Raw genomic sequence first — 25,927 nt, 5'->3', positions numbered from 1 at the left:
CTGCAATTCATGTGTACTTTTAAAGTATAAGAGCTTTAACCCTATATACTAATCAGAGAGAGAGCTAAACAGTGCCCTCTAGGCAGAGGGTGTGTCACTGCCTCCCCCTGCCAAATAGCCCGTTGATCCCCTGCATGGTTATCTACTGTATACAGAGCCCATCAAAAGCCTGCAGCACCGTAAAACTGTAACTCAAAAAGCAGCAACAGGATGAATATTTTATTCCTTTTTTTCTCCTTTCGGAAAATGCTATATTCTAATGTCCAAATGCTTTTTCCATTTGTAAAATGCATTTTTAATTTTTCAAAATACTATTTTCCATTAGGCAAATACAATTTTTATTTTTATTGTACATTGTATGTGAGTAAGGAGACTTGACCTGAACCAGGGCAGTGTGTTGACTGGTCTGTGGAGAAGCCAGATCACAGCAGACAGTTAGCGGTCTATCCACTTGTTAAATATTATGTAACATGCAATGTTCGGGTTCAGCTTCCTCAGACGTATAACCCTTTAACATGGATCTATAGAAGAGCACTCTCTTTAATGCATCCATGTTCATGAAAATGTTCTTTTTCAGTGAAAAAGGCTGACTGACTCACTGAGTGGGAAAAGTACAAGTCTTTCAACTTGAATAGCTAGTGTAGCTGTTTAGCCTGGTAGTATTATTAAGGCCAGGTCTAGGATTTTCTAGCTTGATTTATTTAAGGTTGTTGGTTGGAAACTAGCTAGCAGCATCAGCGTCTGAAAATCTGCCCCTTTCATGATGAGCCCTTTCTTTCAAAACTGTGCAGGACTGCTCAAACTTCAAATTTAAATAAATAAAAAATATATATATATATATCTGTAGCATGCTAACATTTGTAGCAATAGGACAAAAGGCTTATGTTAGCTGACATCTTATGGTCTGATCAAAAGTTGGATGGTCCAGCGGTTTCATCATTGGGAAAATGGGAAATGTCAGTACAACCTGTGTGGAGACTCTGGGGTACATTTTCCTCAGCTGTAAAACATTGAGCTAGTTATTATAATACTTCTTGGATTAGAAAAAAATTCTATCTTATAGCTATTTTACGAAGATAATGTACTATATTATCTTATTCTTATCATTTTTAGTTACTAGTTGCATTGCAAAGTATAAATACTGGGGGATACTGCAGCTATTGAACTGATACACAGTACTTCACAAATGTGGTGAACGGCTACTCAAGCTGAGCTGTTAGTGTTACTTTCTTAATATGAATACTGTGCAGAAAGGCAAGGTAAGGGTCCACTTATAGCAAAAATAATAATAAATAGCAGCTGGATAGTGTAATGGTAACATTGCTGCCCTCCGTGTAGGAGACTGGGGTTCGAATCCCAGCTGCAGGCTACCTCCAGTAGGCAAGACATCCCTAAGCGTGCGTCGCCTTTGCTTGTAAGTTGCTTTGGATAAAAGCATCTGCCAAATGACTTTTACTACTTCTAATGTAAATATTTCATTACCGGAATATTGTACATGATTTCTGGACATAAAGGAACAAGGAATTACAACATTATATTAAGCTGGTGGGGTGATTTTATGCAGCAAAATAGTTTTTTTTTCCGGCTAGCTAGCAGGCTCAGCAGGTCCAGAGGCACCATAGCGTAATTCTCCTGCTGTGTGTTCTCACCAGACTTTTGCAGGACCAATAAACAGGCTGCTCTGGTTCAGTCACGCCTCAAAATTTACATATAGTGCAGAGTGGAAATGAAAATGGCATTTACCAAAAGGAAAATCTGGTTTCAAGGGAATTGAACATAGCATTTTGCAAATGGAATATGTTCATTTTTCCATGTCCATCCGACTGTCCATTATCCTAACCAATTTTTCTGCTAAGGTTCACGAGGCTGCTGGAGCCAATCCCAGCTGTCACTGGGCGAGATATTTCTCGTGTGTGCATGAAATGTACGACTTAAAAGTGCGTTGAGAAGTTTGTTGGGATGGTTTACGGTGCAACAGAATGATCAAATACATCTTGTGCTCCATCCCACTCCGTGGCACAATGGCTGGCTTGCGCTCACTGAGGGGGTGTGTGGTGGGTGGTTGGAAGTGACGCAACATCAAGTGCATGAGCTGTGAATTTACACATGGGATCTTGCCATTCCCAACCGTGGATAAGACACTTTAAAACCTCTTTCCTGATGCCTCACCTGGCAGGTATTATGTACAGAGATTGGGGCAAGCCAAAGAGTGTATCAAAGGGGTTGCTGGCAGCCCCTACTGTATGTGCTGGAATGTGCCAAGGCTTGCATTTGGGGTGGGACAGCATGACCTCAGGCAATAGGATGGGTGGGTGCGACTCGACTCACATAGAAAAGGAAAGGAGTACAGAGAGATGACGCGGGTAAGAAAAGACAAGAGTTATAACTTAGTTTAACCTTAGACCACAGATTTGAGTGCCCAGAGAGGAAAACATTGGAATTGACTCTATAACCATATAGCGGGGAGGCAGGGGTTAAAGATGATTAATGATTTGTGCAATTTCCGATTAAGTTTATCACACTGACAACTGCCCACTTTTCAGTGCAAAGAAATTTCCACTTTACTTTTGCTTTACAGAGGGAGGAGGGAAAAGAGACAGAAGGGGAATGCTGTTTCTTTAAGAGAGAGGGAGAGAGAGTGAATGTGAGAGAGAGAAAGGGAGGGACCTCTTTGCCCTCCAGAAACCAGGAAGGGAATTGAGTTGATCTGCTGCTGCTTGGTTAGCGCATACGGGGCTTTAAGCTACACAACAGTAAGAGGGAGAGAGAGAGCTCCGGAGAGGAGGAGAGGAGAGGGCTGAGCTAACCCACAACAAGCACCACCACGGCCATCGCAGGTGAGCTAAAGGCACCCTGCCATCCCCCCGCTGGCTGCCCTGGGCCTGTCGACCAGAGGGGAGCAGGGCAGAGGAGGAGAGGAGAGAGGGAGGCATGAGGGAGGGGGACAGAAAGGAGAGCAGGGTGGGGGGGTTGGCCAGAGAGGAGAGGTGGGTCGCAGCAGTAGTCCCTAGTTAAGGTTCCTCTTTTTTTCATCCTTCTAAAGTACTTCCTCTGTACTGCTCTTTACCTCTGGGGAATCTTGAGATAAAGTTTATAGGATGTGTTCAAGACATTAACTTTTCAGGCAGGTGGAAGCACTTACAGGAGGAGGAGGAGGGGAATGGGGGCTCTCAAGGGAGGGTGGGGGGTATTAAACTAGGGGAAGGAGGAACCAAAAATAATTCTATTGGACAATGTACAAGCAATAGCAACAACTTTTTGGGACAGCGGTGATTGAAATAGTCAGTGCAGGGTAAGTCGCGTGCGCAGGGCATGTTGTAGTGGCATTAGGCTGTGTAGAATAGGAATAAGTAATAATTTAGGTCAAGAGTTGTAAGTGTGTCTGAACTGTCACTAGATTGTGAGCTGATTGATGAATCCACCTCGGATGTTTGGTTACCGCTCTGACAGTTGAGGCTGAATTATTACTATTATTTTTTTTCATTCGAAGCTCGGCCCTATTTGATGGCTGGTCTGTACTTTAATACCTGGCAGCCTGCTAGCAACATACTGTAGTGTATAATTCAGCCCTGAGTGCTTACGTTAGAGCAGGCTTGGAGATAGTGGGGGTGGTAAGGGCAGAGAAAGCTGGGACTCGTAGTCTACACTGGGGACTGTAAAGCAGGTCAAATGAGGTTTTAGAACTCCATATCCCAGAGTGCCTTGCCCTTGGCCATCCAGGAAAGGAAACAGCCGCCAGCCTATCCCAACGAGGAGGTGTGGTGAGTGAGCAGCTGTCAAGCCAATGAGAGAAGGGGATGCAGAGCTGAGTTGTGGGCTGAAAATAGAGGGGGGTGGGGTGGTAGTGGCAGTGGTTGGTGGTGGTGGTGGTGAGGAGGAGGAGGGGGGGTGTTAGGCGTCTGTTTGTGTGGGATCAGGCAAGGGCTTGCCTGTATTACTAGGGCCACTCGCAAGTTTCCTGTCTGGTAAAGCTCTAGCCCTGCCCAGAGACGGAGGCACCAGAGCTGGCCGGCAGGCAGGGGAGACAGATAGGGCCCAGGGAAACATTTTCTGCCTATTTGGTAAGCACTCCAAAACATTCATATGCACACACTGTGTCTTTAGACTGTGACTGAGAGGAGAGGGGAGCTGAGGAAATAAATACTATAGCGTGTTGTGTGTGAAGGAGAGTGAGAGAGATGGGGCTGGTTAGAGTTCAGAGTTCTTGACCCACTTGCAGATAAAGGAGAGGATGGCAAATAGGTCAAAGTTGAGTGTATGGTGCTGCACAGAACTTTTTATCCACATATTTTTCACTCTGGTCATGCAAGCTTATTGTGCATCGATGTTGTGTTTGTCCTGTGAAAGCACATTATTATCTTTATGTTTTCATCTACTTCTGTGATAGTGCTGCTATAATTAGAGTGAAAAAAAGATTAAGAAAGTTGCACATGCTGTAGTGTTGCTTCTTGAGGGGTGCTGAAGTAATTCCACAAAAACCACTGCATCAAATGTTTGCTAGACTGTGGTAGAGAGGCTGGTAGCTGACAGAGTACTGCACAGGTGGGGTGTTGAGTAACAGTTTATTTGAGAAACCTCGGTAAGTGACATCTCTTCTTGCTGAAGAGGAGAATATGTGACACATCTTGTGACAACTAGATTTCCCTGGTATGGTAAGCTTCTCCAGCTAAGCCCATGCAATATTAAAATAACATTTAAGCTCTAGTAACTTTGTGCACTATGCTAAATAACTTGCTGATTGAATTCAGTATTTCTCAGCTATTCACATTAATCAGTCTCATGACATTTTTTCGTCCCTGTTCACTCACCCCCTTTCATCACCAGACTCTTATTGAACATTCGATTCTGATCTCGCCTGTCATGTCCTGCTTGCTTGCTTGTGGCTCGTGGTTTAAAGACTTCACAGGAACCCGGGCTGCCTTGCCCGATCACCAGATGCATATTTTTTGGCTTTGCATACTTGTTGAACTCGTTTTTTAAATGTGTGGGCATGGAGAGGGGACAAGACGAGCACAGCACATGAAGACGCCCAAATGCTGGGAAAGTGTTCAGAATGCTTCTCAGCAGGCAGCGGCAGACAAGGTTGATGACATTTTTTTTATTCACTTCAATGTCACAGAAATGATTAGTTACAGTAAATATTGTCCTGATGCTACCCTCTATGCTACTTGCTAGGGTACCACTATGGAAGAAAAGTATAGTTAGTTCAAGTAAATACCAACAAGAGGTTAAACTAGGACGCCATATGTGTTTGTGTGTGAGTGTACTTGTGTGCACACATGCATGCATGCGTGTGCGTCTGTGTTACCAACAATAGACTTCAGGGGAATTGCAGGGGACTTCAGTGGCTGTGGGCAGGTCCAAGACACCACCCATCAATTTGGCGGTGAGGCTGAATACAGTTTGATATTCCTGTATGTTTGTGCCTACACCACTATGGCCTGAAACTAGCAGGTTCAGGCAGACAGAGAAGACAGGTTGCGTGATGTCGCCGTGGCAGTTTGGGGATTTATTTTAAAGTGAAATGTTTGCTGTATACAATGCACTACATGTAACAGTCATTGTGTTTGTTCTGAGTTTTGTTTAGGTGGTCAGATGATGCTTCTGTGGTCTATATGTTGGAAGCAGTAGGAGTTTTTTGTATCTACCAAACGGTGTCCTTTCTGTGTTGCTATTCTATCTCTCTATGTTTGTCTCTATACATTGGAACATTTACCTACAGCTGAAATCTTTCATCAAACTCTTCCTTGGTGAATGCAGCTTCACTTCCCCCTAATGTTTGGTTCCCCTGGTCAGCTGCTCAGTATACCACAGCTTCCAGCCTGGCAAGGCAGACAGACAGACCCCTCTCTGTTGTTTTCTGTTGTTGTGCTGAAGTCTAGGGGAAGTAAAGGGGCTTCTTCTGTTCTCTTCTGGGACATTTATTATGGAGAGGCCAATACAACCTGATCAAATTAAAGTGGGAGAGGAAGAGGGTAGGATGTTTTTCTCGTGGGCAATAAAACAAAATTTTAATTTTCTCACTTTTGGAGTTAGATGATGTCTCTTGGTGATATGTTAAGTGGTGGTTTTTACACTTTTAATGTACTATAAAAACATGAATTAGGCCATGCTGGTAGGCTTTTGTTAGCATACTGACACTGTTGTATTGATAACAATAAGCACAGAGACCATTTTAATTATACAGAAAAGCCAACTGATCAGGAAGGGACTATGTGACCAGTATGACACTGTCCGCATGTTGATTTAGTGAACTGGTCTGGAATAAAACAAGAGAGAAGATGGGTGGGTTGCATTAAGAGATGGCCAGACACAGGAGGGAGGGTGGGTCTGTTCTGCTTTGCCTCTTCAGCAGTGGAAATGGGAAGTGGGTGGTGTGGTGGGTACTGTGCAGAGCAGAGTCTGAGACAGCGATGGAGCAATGATGAGATGAGAGCGACAGATGAGAGGAAGAGAGAGAGAGAGAGAGAGAAAGGGTCAGACAGTAGGGACAGAGAGAGCGAGCAAGCAGAGAGCTGGTCATCTGATAACAGAGCGGGTTCTGTTACACGCCTGCCACAGACTCACAGGAAGTCCTCTTTCCCTGTTGCGCTACAAATGCACAGAGTGGCGCAGCCAGGGCTCATTGGGCCTGTGGACTCACCAACTGGCAGAGTTAGGTTCTGCTGGACAGTGCTGTGTTGGGTGTAGTACCGTTTCTGAAGCCTTGTGTTAGATTTCGTTACACTTCCTGGTTGGCAGCATGGTAGTGTCAGGGCATGTTACTCAAGCTAAAAGGAACTCGGAGGGTAGATGTGGTTTTATTACACTGGAGCTTGAGTAAGGCTACTTTCCCAAAACATGTTATAAGGCTCATGACTTGACACTGCAATATTTACTGAAACACAAAACTGTCTTGAAAATAAAGTATGTTGTCATTTATATAGTTCTTACTTACTTAATATTTACAATAACCTTTACTGACTTTTGTGTTTTTCACTGCACTGACCACAAAAACACTGTAAATACAAAAAAAAACATATGCCTGCTATAGTTGTTTGTATGTTGTCTCATCACATACAAAGTGGAATTTAACGCTGTTATATTAATATCATTAGGTTGTTTTCAATATGTTGTCTGCCTCATTTTGCCTACACAACGAGGAGTTACCCAATTACCTTATAATTGAATCACCTGACTTCTGGTATTGTGTCAAAAAACATGAAAAACTGTAGGTATTTTTCTAAATGCAGTCGTAAATGTAGTAATGTCTCTTGATATTTGCTAGCTGAGAAAGAAGAACATAAAATGGGACAAATGACACAGACAGTGTCATAGTTTGTATGTACAGCAAGTTGCAGCTGCACATTACACTTTTGCAGTTACTTTGCTGTCCTGCAACACAAGGCCTTTTATGGGAAATAATAAAACCCCCTACTAGCTTCCTCACATTAAACTTTGCCTAACATGTAAGCAGTTGCTGTTCCTCTTTTAAAGCAGGTTACGCCAGGTAAGTGAATGACATCTCTTGAGTTTATCATTGACATCTGAGCTGAATTCCTTGGCCACCATATAGTCAGGAGTTACGAGCAAGCCTGTGAGTTTGACGCCCTGCCTCACCCACTACCTTTTCATTGGCTTCATGTTTTGGCACCACTTCCTGGTTAGTTTGTAGTGAAAGCAGCCAGGCCTAGACCAACCCTTGCAACTTCAGTTTTATCAGACACTTGCCCTCTTCCTGCTTTGCTCCCAATATGACCAATTAGGTTTCCTTTCACTTGTGGCAGCAGTGAGTCACTTGGCCATGATAAATAGATGAAAATCTATTTTCCCTTCAACTGCCACCCCCTCCTCTTTGTGATTATCTGGCAGTATTCACTTGGTTCAACCTTGAACCTTCTTGATCTGCATGAAGTGATTCTCTTGCAGCAGGGCTGGCTAGGCAGGTTTGTTGCCATAAATGCCAGTTGAGATAGTCAGTGAAATGAGGACAGGGGAGGGAAGAGAAATGATAAAGTAAGACTCAGGGAAGCATAGACAAAGGGCCAACCAAATTCTTCCACTTGTTGTCTATAAGCCAGGCTTTTCAATTGCTTCCAGTTCTGGATTTGTTTGGATTTCTTTTGCACTGTAATCTTAATACAAATATGTGGCTGTATAATACATGTATTCTGACAGATAAGTATTCTGATAGAAAGTGACACTGAATGTATAACATCTTCAGCTGGGTTTAATTGGAAGTAACTTCATAGAATTCGTCACTTGTTAAAGCAATAAACCAATAACACACAACAAGGTGTTTGATATAAAATGAAGACTAGCTCTGCATTTTAGTACTGAAAGGTGGTTCATCTTTGCTCAAATAACATTTATGGTTCAAGAGATTATTAATTCAGTCTGTCGTGACTGCTCACTCTTAAAGTTGAGTTGCTCAGACGTTTTGAATTGTGCATGATTTTAGCAGCCAATCGCATTTTGTGTAGTTAAAGACGCTAGAAACTGAAAGTTTATAATAAAAGGAAACTTCCAAAGGGAGAAGATTTCTGGAAATATTAAGCACAGTACACACAACAATAACAAAACTTACATTTTTGGTATTCTAGTAATAGTTTACTTAGTTAGGTCCTGTTGTAAAACTTGGTAAAATCTTAAAAACATGGTTTTGCACTGCTCTTAAAAAAAGTGTCAGCAAGCTATTTCATTGTCTATCTAAGAAACATCTGAGGTTGCACAGGGTTAACAGTTTGTTCCTTTGTGTTTAGGAATGACTGGTATGTGTCAGCCAAAGAGAGAGATACTTTGAGTGGAAATTCAGCAGTCCTTCAACAGATGATGCATATCATGAAAAATAAAACCTCTTTTACTAACTGCAACCACAGCACGATGTCAACATGTTTGTGAATGACAAGCAAATTGGGTGTGACTGTCCTGGCATAGATATTAAGAACACACACACAGCACAGTCAACTGAAGAAAGAGCAAAATGGAAGACCGGCGCTGGTTGCCTCGTGTCTGAAGTTTAATTTTGATATCTGTCCATGCTGTTTTTAGATATATCGAAAGGGGTAGAGGGATGTTACAAATGAGATGGAGGTGATGAGGGTGGGGATGGGATGGGATGGGTGGGTCCTGCGTTGAAGTGGTTGTTTGACTTGCAAAGCAGGCACGGGTGCTCACGAACTGGGCACTGAGAGACGGCCTTTCCCTGGAAGTGGAACGCCAGGGACACGGACAGCTGCTGCGCTGCTTTGTGCTGGGCTGCGGGCTTTGTCACCCACAGGCATGAATTAGTGATAAGGAATGTTTCAAGCCATGAGGAGGTGTCAGGATCAGGTTTGTTGTGCTGTGTTTCCTCTTTCCTAGTGCTCTTTGTGGGTTATTTAGGGACAGGTGGCTCCTGCATGCAGAGTAGTCCCTCCATGCTTTGTTGGCACTGTATTGAGTGTGTGTGTGTGTGTGTGTGTGTGTGTGTGTGTGTGTGTGTGTGTGTGTGTGTGTGTGTGTGTGTGTGTGTGTGTGTGTGTGTTGTTGTGTGTGTGCGTGCACGCATGTGGGTGTGGGTGTTTGTGTTTTATCTCCTCTCAGCTCAGCGTCTTTACCCCACAAAGCCGTGACCCAGGGTCAGCGGTGTATGTACGGGGGATAACGTGCTACACAAGCTTGCAGCAAAGCCTGGTCTAGTGCAGGTGCTGTGTGTCTGTATTAAGCAGGTCGGCATGGGTCTGGATGGGCTCAAAGAGATCTGTTTCCACCTGTGAAGGACGTGACTGGTATCCATGCGGTTTCCCTTTCTCTTAGCTCTTTCTCCCATCTCGCTGTGCCCTCTCTCTGCCTCCTGTGCCATCCTCCCTTAGCATATTCAGATGAGGGGTATGATAATAAAATTTGCTCAGGCCATGTCTAACAGTCTGTTTTCATCAGAGCTTTGTGAAAGACATTGGCAGTCTTTGCAGAGGCTTTGTGGTCAGCTGACAGTCAGAATTTAGTTGAGTAAAGGAGACGCACAGCAAGAATTAAGAAACAGTGGAGTAAAAGCACTATGCTCTACTTATGATAAGGTTTTACCTAAATGAAAATGAATATTGACCCATTTAGACGATCTTGATAGGTTGAAACCAACATCTGGTTTCAAACATCTGCTCCCTTCTTCTGCTCCAGAGCTGATATGTTGCCAGATTTCAAGGTGGAGACCGATAGGCGTTGCTTTTTACAGGTGCAGACAGAACATAACAGAGGAGAGAGAAGGAGAGGTGAACACAGGTGAGCGGGTATGAAAGGGGAGAGGCTGCCAGGTTAGGCAGGTTTGGTAGTGGGGTGTAGCAAACAAACATACCAGGAGGGCCAATCTGAAGGAATGCCATGTGAATGTTTCGCTTTTGTGGAGAGCAACACACTTAGTGAATCCTCCAACCCACCCTTCCCTGGCCTCACCCCCTGCTGGGTCTCCCTGGCAGATGGAGGATTGGAGAGTGGTGGATTTCCTATATGTGTGTTTATGTGTGTGTGTGTGTGTGTGTGTGTGTGTGTGTGTGTGTGTGTGTGTGTGTGTCATGCTTTATTGATGTCTCTGTGATGTTACAGTATGTACTTGCGTGCGTGTATGTGACTGTGAGTATGTTAATAGAGAAATCGAGGATGGCTTGTTCTGCCGAAACCCCCCTCCCACTGCACAGGCTTCAGTCGATCATTTTAATCTCCCCCCACACGTGAGCGAGGGGACAGCCTTTTCTGAAACTTGGCACACAGTACAGGGAGGGGTAACCAGCTCAGACCGGATTGACAGCCTCCCTTTTTAATACTGTTCCCTCTCAGCTTGTTGCGTGTCCTCCTCCTCGTCCTGTGGAGTTTTTCCACAGGGTCTGCTCTGGCAGCCCCCCGCCCCCATCCCCGTCGTTTTCCTCCACCTTCCTCTCTCCTCTCGTCTGCTGTCGATTGAGACAGAGTGCACAAGCTGCACAGCCTAGCTCCCAGCATGCACTCTGATCCCCACTGCCCTCTGCCTATCTGTCCTCCATGACCTCTTACTCGGTTTCTCGAATGAGTGCATGCGCACCCATAGATGTAGGCGTGTATATAAGAAGACAGGCACACAGACACCTGTACACATAATCTGCATGTAGTACTTTAACATCTTCACTTAGTCATCCACCCTTTTTTATTTGTATGCAAAGAGCTTGACCAAACAAATTCAAAATGGTTTTGAGATACTATTTATTCATTTTCATCAGAAACTACATTATTGCAAATTTTCAGTTGTAAATCTGTTAATGCACCTGTTGTTCTAGCAGCTAGCAGAAATCAGCTGAAAGTAGTTGTGATATGCTCCAATGTTGTTACTGTATGGACTCTTTCTAGTTACCTGGGAGACTCTAAGATGTAGGGTTTGTTAGTTCAGTTGAAATAAGTGATATTGTTTTTATTTTTCTGATTATGTATTTTTTGGGGTATTTTTGGGAGCCTCTTCTTACAAAGTACAATGTTTACAAATTAATTAGTTTACACATGTCACAAACATAAAGCATTTACTGTGAAGAATGAGGTTTCACATCAGGAAATCACAGATTAAAACATTATTTCCTTTTTGGGAATAAGAAACACGTCATGGCATAAGGATATTGATATTGATTCACTGGACATAAAAACACACTTTAGAAACAGGCAGTGTGTTGGTGTGAAAAATCAGTGGTGAAGTTATTGCTGTACCACGATATTAATGAATAAATATGACTTCTTCGAGTGAATCATTTTAGATTTCATGAAGAGACTGGAAAAATCAGTACATGGTGTACTTGGGTGAAGGTCACAGCTACAAAGGTGGATCATACTGGGTTCTAGACCACTTACACTAGTTTCAACTTGTTTTAGCAAGTTTATCCTTATTTTTATAATTTGTGTAGGTTACAGTGATTTTAAAGGCACACTTTTGACTAAATAATGTATAATAAAAGGGGGAAAAAACAGATGGCCAAGTCTGTTTTAGAGTTGTTTACAATGCTAATCTGACATAACCTTCATCAACTCTGTAGATTTTGCTGAGATCTTTTTTATCTCTGTCATTTTCCTATTCCCTGTATGTAATGAACTGTACACTGTAATAATTCAAATTAAATTTCTGGACCATGAACTTTTGGTTTGGTGTACTGGAGAGTATTCTGGTGGTATATATATATATGTGTGGTAAATCATCCATCTATTACTTTTACTACTTACCATTATTAGTAAGCATTAATAATCTCAATACCAATCAATCTCAATATCTTCATGCCATGAACTAATATATTATTTCCCTATTTTTTCTTTCCCCTCCAATTCTTCCCTCTATCCCACTCTTCTTCCCCAGACAGGCAGACGGACAGACGGCAGGACGGATACGCGGGTGGGGGCTGTGCTAGGCGGCTCGGCGGCAGGCTGGTGGAAGATGTCGTCAGGGGCCGGTGGGAGAGGCGGGAGGCGGCTCAGGGGGACAGCAAGCAGCGGAGGTGGAGGATGGAGAGGAAGGGCAGGAGAAGCAGAGGAAGGTCCTGTGGGAATCCCTTTCCCTGAGCACAGTGCAGATATCCTGGGCAGCCTGAACAAACAGCGGCTCAGTGGCCTGCTGTGTGATGTGCTCCTGGTTACCCAGGATCGCGAGTTCCCAGCTCACCGCTCCGTCCTGGCATCCTGCAGCTCCTACTTCCACAAGCTCTTCACTTCAGGAGCTGCTGCTGACCAGCAGAACATATACAACATCGACTTTGTGGCAGCAGAGGCTCTGGGAGCACTGTTGGACTTTGCCTACACAGCCACATTGACAGTCAGTCACAGTAGTGTAGCTGAAATCCTTGCCGCTGCACGCCTCCTGGAAATCCCACCTGTCCAGGACGTCTGTACACACCTGCTAGACACCAAAGTGCTCTCCCCGCCGGTACACGATCATTACAGAACTAAAAAATTCAAACAAATTTAAGCTTTAATTTCATCTGCCTTGTATTTATGAGTTAATGACACAATAATCAACAACTTGTAAGTGTGAATTTAATGAGTCATAGCCGTACACAGACAATATAAGCTGCAGAACTGGAGTAACTCGCTCAAAATCTTGGGTTCGACCATTTAGGGAATAAGGTATCTGGCCATATGATAACTGTATTTTACTTACATAAATACTTACTAAATACTACATAGTCAAGCTTACACCATAACCATTATGAGTCTGTCTCACTATCCCCATGCACATCCGCAGCCTTAGGGTTAGTTTAACATTTATTAAGCCTACACACATAGCATATCACAGTTACACTTCAACCCAATTATGTGTTGTGATATGCTGTATCTGATTACATAATGCTCTACATCATGAGATAACCACAACTAGGTTTCACTGCAATCACAGTGATCACATCATGCGGGGCATGTCAAAGACCAATACAGGCCCGCGAATGTTCATTGTCAAAGGGTCTTAACCTGTATTATTGTGGTTGATGGCCTCATAGCTATGTATTGTCATATCAGCACGTGTTTGCTTCTCTTAACAAGCCAAAAAGTCTTGACAACACTGACTGATGTGGTAAAGAGTTTCTGAATATAAACAGTGTAAACATAGATGAGTCTCTGTACTGAGCCTCTAGGTGCTCATTCTAACATGCTTATGTAGCTAGGCCCTATAGCCTCACAGTATATATGTGATTTTTAAAATGTAATTTTTTCTTCTCTACTTTTCTAATATACTTCTTTTTCTTGCAAACTTACATTGACTTTTATTTTCTCCTTCACTCATTTGTTCCCCATCATGTTTCACTAGGCGGGCAGTGAGCAAAGAGATGAAGATGAAGATGAGGAGGGAAAGGGCAGGGGAGGCAGGGAGCAGGGGAACCAGGTGCGGGCCCGGGAGTACCTGGAGTACTTCCAGAGAGGGGCACACTGGAGCAGCAGCTGCAGCACGCCAGAGCTCAGGGACCTGCCTACACACCTGCACTTTAACCACGGCAATGGCCCCAGCAATGGGGCACCCGGTGGCCCTGGAGAGTACTATTCCCCCTTAGCCCTTGCATTGGCCCAAGCCCCCACACAGGAGCCAGAGGAAGAGGATGAAGACGAGGAGGAAGAGGAGGATGGTGATACAGTGCAAGGAAATGGAGCAACCCTGGGTTCATCTTACTACTCTCCATCTCAAAATGGCCACTTCTTCCTACCCCCTGAGTCTAGGCTTGGGCAGGAGACAGAGGTAGAGGATGGAAGTAGAGAGGTGATAGCAAGGGAGAGGGGTTCAGCTAGTGCTCTCCTGCAGCAGATGATGGACTCCATCGAAAGACAAAAGGAGCGTGCAACGACTGGGGAGGAACAAGGAGATGGGGACAGCCCCGACATGGAATTTTACTTGAATTATTTTAACAGCACACAGCACGAGGATACAGCTTCTGCTGCTGTAGCACAGGGAGTGCCGCAGCTCTGGTTATCACGGGGCAGTATAGGCCAAGACAGAGGAGGAGGGAGAGGAGACAGGGGGGTTGCAGAGAGAGGTGGCGGGGGTGGAGGAGGTGGAGGAGAGAGGAAAATGCGCTCTAAGGCCTTCCAGAAGTGCCCCATATGCTCCAAGGTCATTCAAGGAGCAGGCAAGCTACCCCGCCACATTCGAACGCACACAGGAGAGAAACCCTATGAATGCGCCATCTGCAAAGTGCGCTTTACCAGGTAAGCCCAATTAATAAAGTAACTACCCAATGTCACATGTACTAACAGTCTTGGACTTGGTACTGTAGACAAACCGACCAGCAATGGGAAACACCACAAAGCCAAGAGCAGGAGTATTAGCACTAACCACCTTAACTTTGCATTAAGGAGGCAGCATAGTTTGTGAATCTAAATGTTTACCTTGATCATGGGTTGTCTGAACTCTAACATGTTTTAGATTCAATGTCACATTATAGCCAAATCATATTCATAACAACGTGTAATGAATTCCAGCTCTAAGTGAGGGGGTCAGGTGGTCATAAAGGTCTGTTTTATTATGACAGCCTTCATAGCAAAGTCCTGGAATTTTGACACAGGGGCCCTATAAAAGAAGGCTGTGCCATGGTGGTGTTATCTAGTGGAGGGCTGCTATAAAGTGCTCTGTTCTGATACAGAGGGGGGTTTTAGGCCCTGGTTGGTGCTCTATGTGTTCCAATGTAGTAATTTGAACTTTTGATCTCTGGTTATGTTGATTATTGCCCAAGGCACAGTTGTCACACCACCCCTCCTCGCTCTTTCTCTCTCTCTCTCTCTCTCTGTCGCTCCTCCTTTACCTCTCTAATGAAATCCGCCATGTGCCGCTCAGATAAAGGTGGCTAGTCTACAGGATGAGACTTGAGTGCACAGGGTTTCCTTGTATTGAGGAGTCCTGCCTTTTCCTTGAAATCATTCCTTTAATTAATTAATCAGTGGACCGGTGCTAGAAATAGATGCAGTAGGCTAGAAATACCCAGAACCTCTGTTGGCATGACAGGTAGGGAAGAAACATTTGAATTTGCCTTCTAGCTAAATTTGACCAGCAGTGGGAAGGGGGTATTGTAATCTTAATCCTGTTTGATCAGGGTTAAGAGTGTGCCTCACATGGTAATAAATCACTCCTGTCCTTTAAATAATTCACCTGTCAGTGTGCCACTTTGTTCCAAAGCTTTGGCCTGTGTGCATGTGTGCGTTTCTCCTCACTAATGTACATTTCTTGGTTCATTTCTTATATTTGGAACACCGTTTGTACAGACCTGTAAGGGTTGCAGTGGGTTTATTTGCTTACTTGTATGACAACTAATCCACTTACATGGCATGTGTGTGTGCATGTGTATATGTGTGTCGAAAAGGAGTTTGTTTGTTTAGGAGCCCTCTGCCCAGGTACAGAAGGGTTAGGAGATTTAAGAGCTTGGGACCTACAGAGAGTAGTAAGGGCTAAAGGGGGAGGAAGGGTGGGATAAGAGTCAGATGAAGGCCAAGGAAGACTGATAAAGTTTAGTGAGCAATATATCATCGGAGTATAAAAAAACATTCCAAGATATAATTTGATGACGCTAGATTTAGAGGTTTCGCGTCATAGTTTGGTCTTGTTTTGACCACAGGGTAATTATTGTAGAACTCGTAAATTATTATAAGCATGCAGGTTTTTGATTTGTTTAGAGGTGACACCTACACGTTTCAATCAAAACATGAGCTTTATGATATTGTGGGGATTATATGTTATTACTACTTCACAATAACAGTTTTTGGAATTGTTGAGCTGCAGAAAACTATAAAGTCTTCACAGTCAGTCACTAAAAAAACAACATCAATGGAATCTTGACACAATTAACATTGAGCCTTCTTGTCACTCCACAGGGTTCTTGAATGCATTTACACAGATAAAAATGTAAAGTATATGGCTCTATTGGTCTGGCTGCCTTCACAGGATAATCCCAATGTGGGTTCCAAACACTGGCTGTTAAATAGTGCTGTGCACGGTGCATGTTAGAATGAATAATATGTTTAGAGTTAAGTATGTATTTATGATATTACATAACTTGATTAGTTAGGCTGTAATGATAACCTGAACCTCATACCGTGCATTCAAATGGGCTGATGATCTAATGCATCTGTTTTTTTTTTAGTCTGTGGATTCTGATGTGCTGTTCTTTTTCTCCTTCCCAGGCAGGACAAGCTCAAGGTTCATATGCGGAAGCATACAGGAGAGAAGCCTTATCTGTGTACGCAATGTGGAGCCGCCTTTGCTCACAACTATGACCTGAAGAACCACATGCGCGTACACACCGGCCTGCGCCCCTATCAGTGCTCAAGCTGCTTTAAGACTTTTGTGCGCTCGGATCACCTGCACCGACACCTCAAGAAGGACGGCTGCAACGGTGTCCCCTCTCGTCGAGGCCGAAAGCCTCGGGTACGAGAGCCAGGGCTCCTTGAGGCCCCCCTGAGCCTGCTCAGCCCCAGCTCTGACACAGGATCTGCGCCTCGTACCGCAAGGGGACGGCGGCGGTCTGAGGCAACCTCAGCAGTGGAGGTAGAGGGAGTAGCTGGAGCCCATGCACACAGTCCTGAGCTGCAGGAGTTGGCAGGGGAAGCAGGGCCCTGAGACTGCAGGGGCAACAAGGACACTGCTGAACACTATAGTCACTCTGCACTACCTGTGAGACAGGCGAGTGAACAGAGAGGAGAAAACACATGCAAAGGCAAACTTAAAAAAAAAAACAACAAACAACTAACTATTCCTCTATAAACCAAATCAGGGTGTCACAGAAATCAAATCTTTATATTTCTTTCTCCTTTACTTTAGGGAACAGAGTAGACTTACAAGCACTTGAGTCTGTTAAAGAGCAAAGAACGCTTCAAATCATGCACCCATGGCGTCCACTTTCTGGGCCATTTTTTTCTTTATAATATTAGGGATTTTATACGTTGGCATATGTGCTTAGGCAAATGTATGATAGATATAAAGAAACTGAGCAACTATGCAGTTGATTTAGATTTTTATTGGTTTTGTCCTCACAGCCTTCAAGCTCTAAGCAAGGTGTCTGTCAAGCACCTTCTGGCTGCTGTACGGGTGAAGCGAGGACAAATCCTCCCAGTAAAAAAACAAGTCTTTTTCTATTCTTTTGCAGGTCTGAAATGTACAGTTACCATAGAAACAACATTTCCACAATATGGCATATGCAAGGAAAACTCACCACAGTTTTGATGCAACATTTTTTTTTCTCTTTAAATGTTCCAGAAAGAATCAGACAAGGGTTTGATTGAAGTGTTACTTACTCTACAAAATGCATTTTAAGAATCTATGGTTTGTCTTATTGAAAAACAAATTCATGGTGAGTCGAATCCACTTTATTGGGGGCTCATCAGATGCAGGACTAAGGAGAACGAGGGGTGGAGAGTTTGTGTTTTTGAAGCACTACCATTGTCAATGTATCTGTTTGACTATGCTTGACTATGTTGCCTCTTGTCCCTCACGACCTTGCAATTTCAGAATTTCTGTTTTGATTTTTGTCTTAATTTTTTTTGTCGTTGTTCCTTTTTGTTGACTGCTTCGGGTACTTGACACTTTATAATTGTATACATGTATATACGGCAGGTGGTGATATGACATTGGTCCCCTCTTTATGCTGAGGTGTAGTTACCAATCGGGTTTTTCCTTTTAGGCTTGATGTCATATTTCTCACAGAGTGAAGCTTGTGGGTGAACGAAAAAAAAAAAAAGTATGAATGTTTGAAGAAACAAAAACCATCACCCAGTCACCCTATTGTCCTAAACTTAACACTTGAGATGTATAGTTCCTGCCCAAAGGATGAGGAGGTCGATTGAATGAATGTGCTTAATTTGTGCAGTTTTTCGGAATCTGTCCTTGTGTTACAAGGCGCGGGTAGCATTTAACCAACTGCAGGTTAAAGGAATGGCAGGGAGCCTGAGTGAGAGAGTGACAAAGAGTACGAAGGCGAGATAGATGAGCACCTTTTTTTCTATGTTTGCACAGCTTTACTAAAGATATCCAACAGAGTGAGAGAGAGGTATATTTAAAGAAAGTGGGCTGATGTACAGTAGAGAGGGACTGAGATGAGGTTTATGTATCATGCTTATTCCATTCTTTTTGCCCTAGGGACCACACAACCATGAGGCAACCTGTGTGATGAAGAGAGCAATAAATACCTGTCCAAGTTGTGAGGCCAATAGGAGCACAGCTGCAGCTGGTTGATGGGGGAGGGGAACAAGAGAAGGGGAGAGGGATCTCACAATGTCTGTTGCATTCCAAAAAATAATCTCCCCCAGCTCAGCCACGTTTCCAGGCAGGAGGGGATCAAATCAGGCCCTTTCTCTGCCTCTCTCTCCCTCTGTAGTCCTCTAATACCCGCAAACCAGCCTGTAGGGGATATTATTATATTAGAGCCTGGTGTAACTATGGGTAGGATGCCTGGTGCTGGCAGTTTAGCGGGAGTGTGTTTAAATGTACGTGTGTTTGTACGCATATATGTGTTTGAGTGTGTGTTAGTGTGTGTGTGTGTGTGGCAGCCAGGGTCCCTCTGGCCACATCATCACTGTGTGAATCAGCCACAGCCTGTTCAAACATGCACCCTGAGCTGCCAGCCCCGATGCATTTTCTGTGCTGCTCACACACTCTCACACTCACCGAGTTCAGGTATCCCGTAGAAAATGGGAAAACACCAGATCAAACATATCTGTTTGAATATTGCCAGTGACTCCATACTTGTTGATTTGTTACTCTTCAAATATCCAAGCTGTGTTTTTGTACTCCAAATCCTATATTACTTTCCAACCTACAAGCACATTAAGCATTTCAGTCAAGAAGAGAACACGCATGACATTAAGTGTCCCCACCCCTGTAATTTCCGGAGTAGTGCTGTAGTTCAGCTTTCAGTCATTTTGCACCTTATTTGGAAAGAAGCAGGTTATGAATGCACTTTGTTACTGAAGAGGGCACCTTTGTCAACGAAACGGGTACTTTGAAACAAACCAGTTGTAAATGAGATCAGTCCCTTCTTCTGTTCACAATGGCGAAGTGAGCTCCTTCACTGGTTTTACTCAACCACAAGCTGCCAAAAAAATGAATATAAACATAAATACAATATAAAATAGAATTATTATTATTACCAGAAATGTACAAATCCAGATCTCTAAAGAAGAAGCCAGCCAGGTTCACATACAAAGGTGTTGAATGACCTTAACAAAAGATGAAATCAATCCATGTAACTGATTGCACTTGAATTTAGTTGTTCAAAAGAAATCTAGTCGGTTATCTTTAGGTCTTAATTTTAAATAAGGGGATAGAAAGTGAAGGCAAACGAAAAGAAAGGTCACCGTGCATGTATGCACGCAGGGTTTTTTTTTTTTTTTGCGTGCATGTGCACAAGCATGTATTGCTGGTTGGCAGGCTGGAGGGTCTCAGGACAGTCTTGGATAAACAAACTTTGTGTCTACCCCATCTGTTCACCAGCTCCTCTCATAACTACACATGTTCTCTGAGGAACCACAGTGATAATAGGCCTACGGTACCACAGAAGCGAAAATACCATATTGTAAAACAACTCATCGGGCAGTTGCTTACTTTACAGCTCTCTTGGTGCAGATTTGCATAACTTTGTGTTTACCCTTGTTGGACATTGTCAGGTGTTGGCTCGGTCTTGAGAGTTTTAGTTTCTATTTTTGTTTCTGCGTTATGATAAAGATGGGGTTTATTATTGCACAATTTTACTCCCATTGGCAGACCAATGCAAGCTGAGTATGTCTACCTGGTTTATGATCTCTCTGTATAGTGGTACTTGATATGGATGTCTTAAACCCACTTTGTCTTGCTGTGGCAAGAAGACCCGAAACATATGTTTTGTTGGACCTTAACATTTACTAAAAGTCTTACGTTGTTTGTTGATGAACCAAAGCTTTTTCCCCTCACTCTTTGTCTTCTGTAGACTGGAGAGATTGAAAGTATGTCTATAATTTATACAGACTGGGCCTCCCTGACTAAGCTACACACAGATGCCCTACTCTTGAATATATATGCAGAAATGTGTGCAGAACCATGCACATATTTACTTGAGTTGGCTTTCTCTCACTCTTTGTATCCTTGTGGACAATAGAATCAAAGGCTCAAAGGATGTATAGTTTTCTTCTGTCTATCTTCAGTCATTTTTCCCTGAAATAACACATTGTGCAACAGCTATTTTTTGTCTAACAACTTTACATGGCTGTGTGTGTGTATGTGTGTATGTGTGGGTGTGTGCATGGGTTGGGGTCGTGGTTTTGGGTTGCTGTGCCAGGTGGGTGGGGTAAATGGGTGCTTGGGTGGGGGTTATGGATATAAAGCCTGATAGCACTGGAAATGGTGCTTTAGCTGCGAGAGCAAAAGTTTGCACTAATGTTAAATGTCCTTGTCCTGCTTATGGGAGAAGGGCAGGTGACCTCAGAATGGCCTGCGAGTTTCCATGAGCTCAGAGCAGTGTGGTTAATACTCAGTGGTCTCATAAAGAGTCCATCCAACCCCTCCATAGAAGTAATCATGTACAGTGTATTAAGAAATATACAGACGTCCAACAGCAACAAATACCAAAGGAGAAAATGGCTTGCATTCAAGTCATTGGACATTTTAAGCTATCAATATAATGTTGGATTAGTAGAGTTTTTATTGTTAAATCTAAATAAAGAGATTGTGGATGCAGCTTTTGATGGTAACTAGAAACGGAGATAACAGCTAATCATATTTGCTCATCTTAATATTAAGAAATGCTTAGGATCCTAGAAAGTAGCAAAGCCTGTCCAAAAACCTTTGAGACATTTGAGTTGGTCCTGCTCTGATGGCTGAGATGGACCGTGTGCTAATGCCAGAGATTTAAATTATTTGGATTGTATGAACATTTGCTGCATGTTCAGTCTACTGATCATGAATACTATTGTGAAATAATAGTGAAAAATATTGTTTAACACTGTTTGTGGTCATCACTGATTTGGATTTTTTCATTTTTTTTTTCTTCATTTGGACTGAATTGAAATATTCTCTAAATGAAACAGAGTGGGACTTTGTGGCCTTTTCTGAGCAGCACTAAGGCTGTTGTTTTTTTGTTTTTGTTTTTTTATTTCCAGGCAGTCGTATTGTGCAGTGTGGGGCTGAGGCTCATTCCCACCAGGTGGGCAATGCAACATCATGGGCCACAGTGTGCCTTAAGTGGGCAGGGATTGAGAAAACTTAGACCTTCTCTGTTTTTTTTTTTTTTGTTTGTTTCTTTAATTTTCAAACTTTATTCTTGTTATCTTCTCTTTTGCCCATATCTCAAATTGTAAAAATAGATTGGTTTGGTACTGTAATTGACCATTTAGCTGTTTAAGCTTTACTTGAATTATAAATGTCTATAATAGCGTCTCTCTGCTATCCACCAGATTAGAGCTGTGTCTCTATCAGCTTCTATGGCTCCAGCTCTGGTGTGTCCCCAGCCTCAGCCCCAGACCAAGGTTAAGCTGACACAGGCTACATCAGGAGAGTCTCACAACTTCATAGAAAGTGATTTCAAAAACTGACCTTGATGTGTTTCTTTTTTCCTTTTAGCTGTTATCAAAGATTTTTGATGCATCTATCTGAAAAGGCCATAAAACAAAGATGACCAACAACTATGATAATAATGAGAACTGTAAATAATCAAAGAAAGCAGGACAGGCTGACTGTTATTATGGTGATTTGTGGCAGCAGAAAGGGGGACTGTTTTCTTTGCTTCGTCATTTTGCTGCACACCTGATTTTTATTTTTTATTTTTTTTATGTTTTCCATCAGGCTCTTGATGAACAGCAAGCTGAGCGCAGCATATGCAGTATGGCACTATGCGCAGCATGGCTCTGGCACCTACGCAGACAGCCCTGGGTCCTTTAGAGAGGCAGGCTGCTGTCTGTTGGCTGCTCTCAGCCATGTGGGGACAGTTTGCACTTGGAGTCTTTCTCGGTCTCTGGGGGAAGAAAGGTTGGCATACAGGGAGGGGAATTATGATGAGTGGTAGGGTAGGGTGGATGTTGTTTTCAGGGATGAGGTTAGAAAGCCCAGGTGACAGACTATTTGCTGAGCCATGGTTCAGTGTTGGTCCTCTAAGCTGTTATAATTTGCATTGCCACAATATGACAAGAATTGTAAAACAAAGGAGGTCACCTCAGATTTCACATTGGGAAACTGCAACAAGGAGAATGTTGCTGATCTCTTTTGTCTCTATGTAAGTACTACTCAGGTGGAAAATACACTGCTATGCATTGGTTTCAGTGTCTGCTCAGTTTGTGGTATGTCTGATCACCCTCCAAGTTTTTTGCTTTGCTTGTTCGTAGCAATATTTAACATAATAGTCCCCAGAAGATTGAAAGCAGGAACAGCTTCCTCATTGTAATTGCTGTGACTGGTGTATTTCTCCATTTAATATCGATTGAATTGTTTGTCGGAGGGAGGGAAGGCACTGGAGATTTAGTCTTAATAGTCAGACTGTAACACTTTTGAAAGGAGATAGGGGTTGGGAAGGCGCAGAGGAGGCGTGTATGTTCTCTTCTCCCAGTGCTCTTCTTCTCTCCAGACTCAGTCTACATCTTTCCTGCCGACTGGCCTTTGATCAAAGATCACACACCCTCAGCAGGGGATTCGGCAGGGAAGAAGGGAGGGAGAAGCGATTGGTTGGGGTCTGGAGGAAGAGACGGTTTCAGTTTTTAGCCACCTAAACCAATTTAGGATACATTCCATAACTTCATACTGTGATTCCCACTTTGGAGTTTTTGGCAGATGTAAAGCGTGCGAGTTGGAGACGACAGAAAGTAATAGTCAATATTCTGCAGTTGGTTGTTTCAGTTAGTCTGTCCAAAGCTTCACTATCCCTCTACTGTGTGACAGACCGGATCAAAAGGCCCCCGGTGTACTGCTATCCAACTGCCTTTTTTTTTTTTCAGCTTCTGCGATTGTAACAAAAGCACTTTGCGAAAGGCCATCCTGATTTTTTTGTGTGCTTTTATTTTAAAGTTATCACTATTGTTGGTATTTTGTTATTCCTGTTGATGATGTTTTTTGTTTGTTTTCTCAGTGCAGATGATTATTTAAATGCAAAAAAATACAATATGATGAAAATGGAAAAAAAAAAAAACAGAAAAAAAACTTGAATATTTGGTATGTGGATTGAAGGTGGTTTAAACTGCCACCTTATCTGGACATAAACAAACACATCTCTGTTATGCTACCACCTGTTATATGCAGCTTATTGCATAGTCACACAATGGCGTGTGGAGAGGGGTGTACGGGACAGATTACCCCCTACCTGCTCTCTGCTCACTGTCTCAGATCTTGTTGGGAGAAAGGCCATTCGAGCTCATTTTGGGAGACTCCTTTTCTTTAAAAAGAAACCTGTAACAATTGCAAAGCTTTCTGAGAAGGCTAGCTGTGCTGAATGTTAAACATGCAGTGTTGTATCCACTGCAGAATCTCTTTGTCTACAATAATGCCCTTTCTGTGTAGTTAAAGGTTGGATCTGGTATCCACATAGAGCTTAAATGAGTAACACAGACGAACAGATGAAATGGCCAAATGACCATCATGCACTTTTGCAAATCAGTACAGGAAAGGTTTTTTTTTGTTTTGTTTTTGGGATTAACATCTATGTCAAATCAAGATTACTGCAGTAGAGCAGAAAGAATAATATTGATCATAATAAGCATTCAGTAAATTTATAGTTCTGTAAATGGTTTAACTTGGGAGAAACAAATAGGCTATTTATAATAGATTGATTTGTAACTGTGATCATTATGAAATTCCTTTGCAGAGTTTTTTTTTTTCTTTCTTTCTTTCTAATGTTCACTTTCAGATGATACGATATGTCCCGGTTCCCAAATCAGGAAGTGTCATTCAACTTCACACACTTAGTCACGTTTCGCAGAAAACTGTTGCTTCACTTCCCTCTGTGAGTTCAAACTTTCATGCCAGTCACATCTCAGCACAGACCCACTCTGTGCACGTGTATCCCAAAGGCAGAATACCTGCTGTGACATCACTAATTGAACGGACTGTGGCCAGAATGTGCAACATCATCCAGCGTTTCAACCCACGGAGTGCAGCAGCCGTTTTCTTCCCTAACGTGACTTAACGTGTGTTTATTTTTTAAATAACCCTCTTTGTCATGACACCTTTTTTTTTTTTTTTTTTTTTTTTTTTTTAGCATAGCACTCTGCCAATTCATATCTGTTGGAAGCTGCAGGGGGAAGGAGGGGGTGAGGGTGATTCTTGTGGAGAATTTGCACTTTTTGGCGACAAAAATAAATTATATTGTATATGAGACCACTAAATCCACACAATCTAAACCATATAATTCCATTTTTTTGTGTCTTTTTTTTTTTTGTTCTGTTCTTTTTTTATTATATCCAAAAATGTCTGGCATCTGGTTGTCTGGTTTAAAGAATATAAAATCTTTCTATTAAAAACAATGGTTACAATGTTTTGTGTGGATAATTTTGTCTCTTACACTAATATATGGAATTTACTATAACACAGGCTTTTAACAATAATCACCATAGTCTGTTTTCTGTTGGCAGTAGTATTCTATGTACAATTCGTCTTTTCAAAGAACATTTTCACTTGTAATAATCAAGAAGTAGCCAAAGAAACGCCTTAAATGAGAGTGAAGTCGGTATTTAAAATCTCAGTGACAAAGCAATTAAAGCTCCCAAAAGTATGTTACCTTTGTCATAACATATACAGGATTACTTAAAGTTGACATGTTTACATGAAATGGGATTTCTCTGATACATATACCTACATAGTGCAACCAGTTAAGATAAGCCAGTTCTCTACACGAACCAGAAGGTGGCAGTGTTACCACTGTTATGATGATTTGATCCTCATGTTGCTGTCACACATCACTGCTCCTGTGTGTGTGTGCGTGTGTGTCTGTGTATGTGTGTGTGCGTGCAGTGCTCTCGTCACCATTCATTCTTCTGCTTGCTTGCTCAACCTCACTAATGACTGTGACAGCACAGATCAAGTTAGTGTCTACATTCTGTCTGGTAAATAAACCTGGACACACACTCAACACATCCAAATAAAGTGTCACCGTATTCGGTTCAGGCCCGGTGTGTTTTATCCTGACAACACAAGACCATTGTAGTCGACTAGTGTGCTTCCAAAGGGTATTTACTCATAAAGGCAGAAAAAAAATCAATATATGTAATGTTGAGGTGAGGCCACCTATACTATTTTAAATCGTCCCAGACATCCAGTGGCAGACTGCAACCACGGGCTTGTTGTCACCCTGTCTTCCTGTTTGTGTCAGTCTGTCTCCCTGAGGCGATCCTGTGGGGTGACAGGGGTCATAGAACAGCTCATTAACCCCACCCCAACAGCCCACACATTGCTGCAGTCCTCAGGCCTTAGCTCCACACACACACACACACACACACACACACATTTTATAATGCTCCACTAATAACAGTTAAGTCGACTTAAGCCCAC

At 42.8% G+C, this 25,927-nt stretch overlaps 1 protein-coding gene across 5 annotated transcripts; it reads left to right on the top strand.

Moving 5' to 3' along the window:
• The first annotated feature begins 2,730 nt into the window (after nucleotides 1-2,730).
• zbtb7a (zinc finger and BTB domain containing 7a) lies at nucleotides 2,731-24,635 on the top strand. 5 transcript variants are annotated; one of them, XM_026345937.1, is made up of 4 exons: nucleotides 2,731-2,837; nucleotides 12,324-12,883; nucleotides 13,760-14,649; nucleotides 16,615-24,635. In XM_026345937.1, exons 2-4 carry the CDS (start codon nucleotides 12,398-12,400, stop codon nucleotides 17,048-17,050), a joined length of 1,812 nt encoding a protein of 603 aa, XP_026201722.1. In that variant the 5' UTR covers nucleotides 2,731-2,837; nucleotides 12,324-12,397; the 3' UTR covers nucleotides 17,051-24,635. The 5 variants fall into 5 exon arrangements, with proteins under 5 accessions (XP_026201722.1, XP_026201721.1, XP_026201723.1 ...); XM_026345936.1 differs by having other exon boundaries at nucleotides 12,320-12,883; XM_026345938.1 differs by lacking the exon at nucleotides 2,731-2,837 and adding an exon at nucleotides 3,712-3,761 and having other exon boundaries at nucleotides 12,320-12,883.
• Nucleotides 24,636-25,927: the final 1,292 nt, after the last annotated feature.

This window comes from Anabas testudineus, chromosome 4 (assembly GCF_900324465.2).
Source record: "Anabas testudineus chromosome 4, fAnaTes1.2, whole genome shotgun sequence".
In the NCBI taxonomy this organism is placed as follows: Eukaryota; Metazoa; Chordata; class Actinopteri; order Anabantiformes; family Anabantidae; genus Anabas; species Anabas testudineus.
The sequence above is the reverse complement of the archived record's forward strand: the minus strand, read 5'-3'. Positions and strand labels throughout refer to the sequence as shown.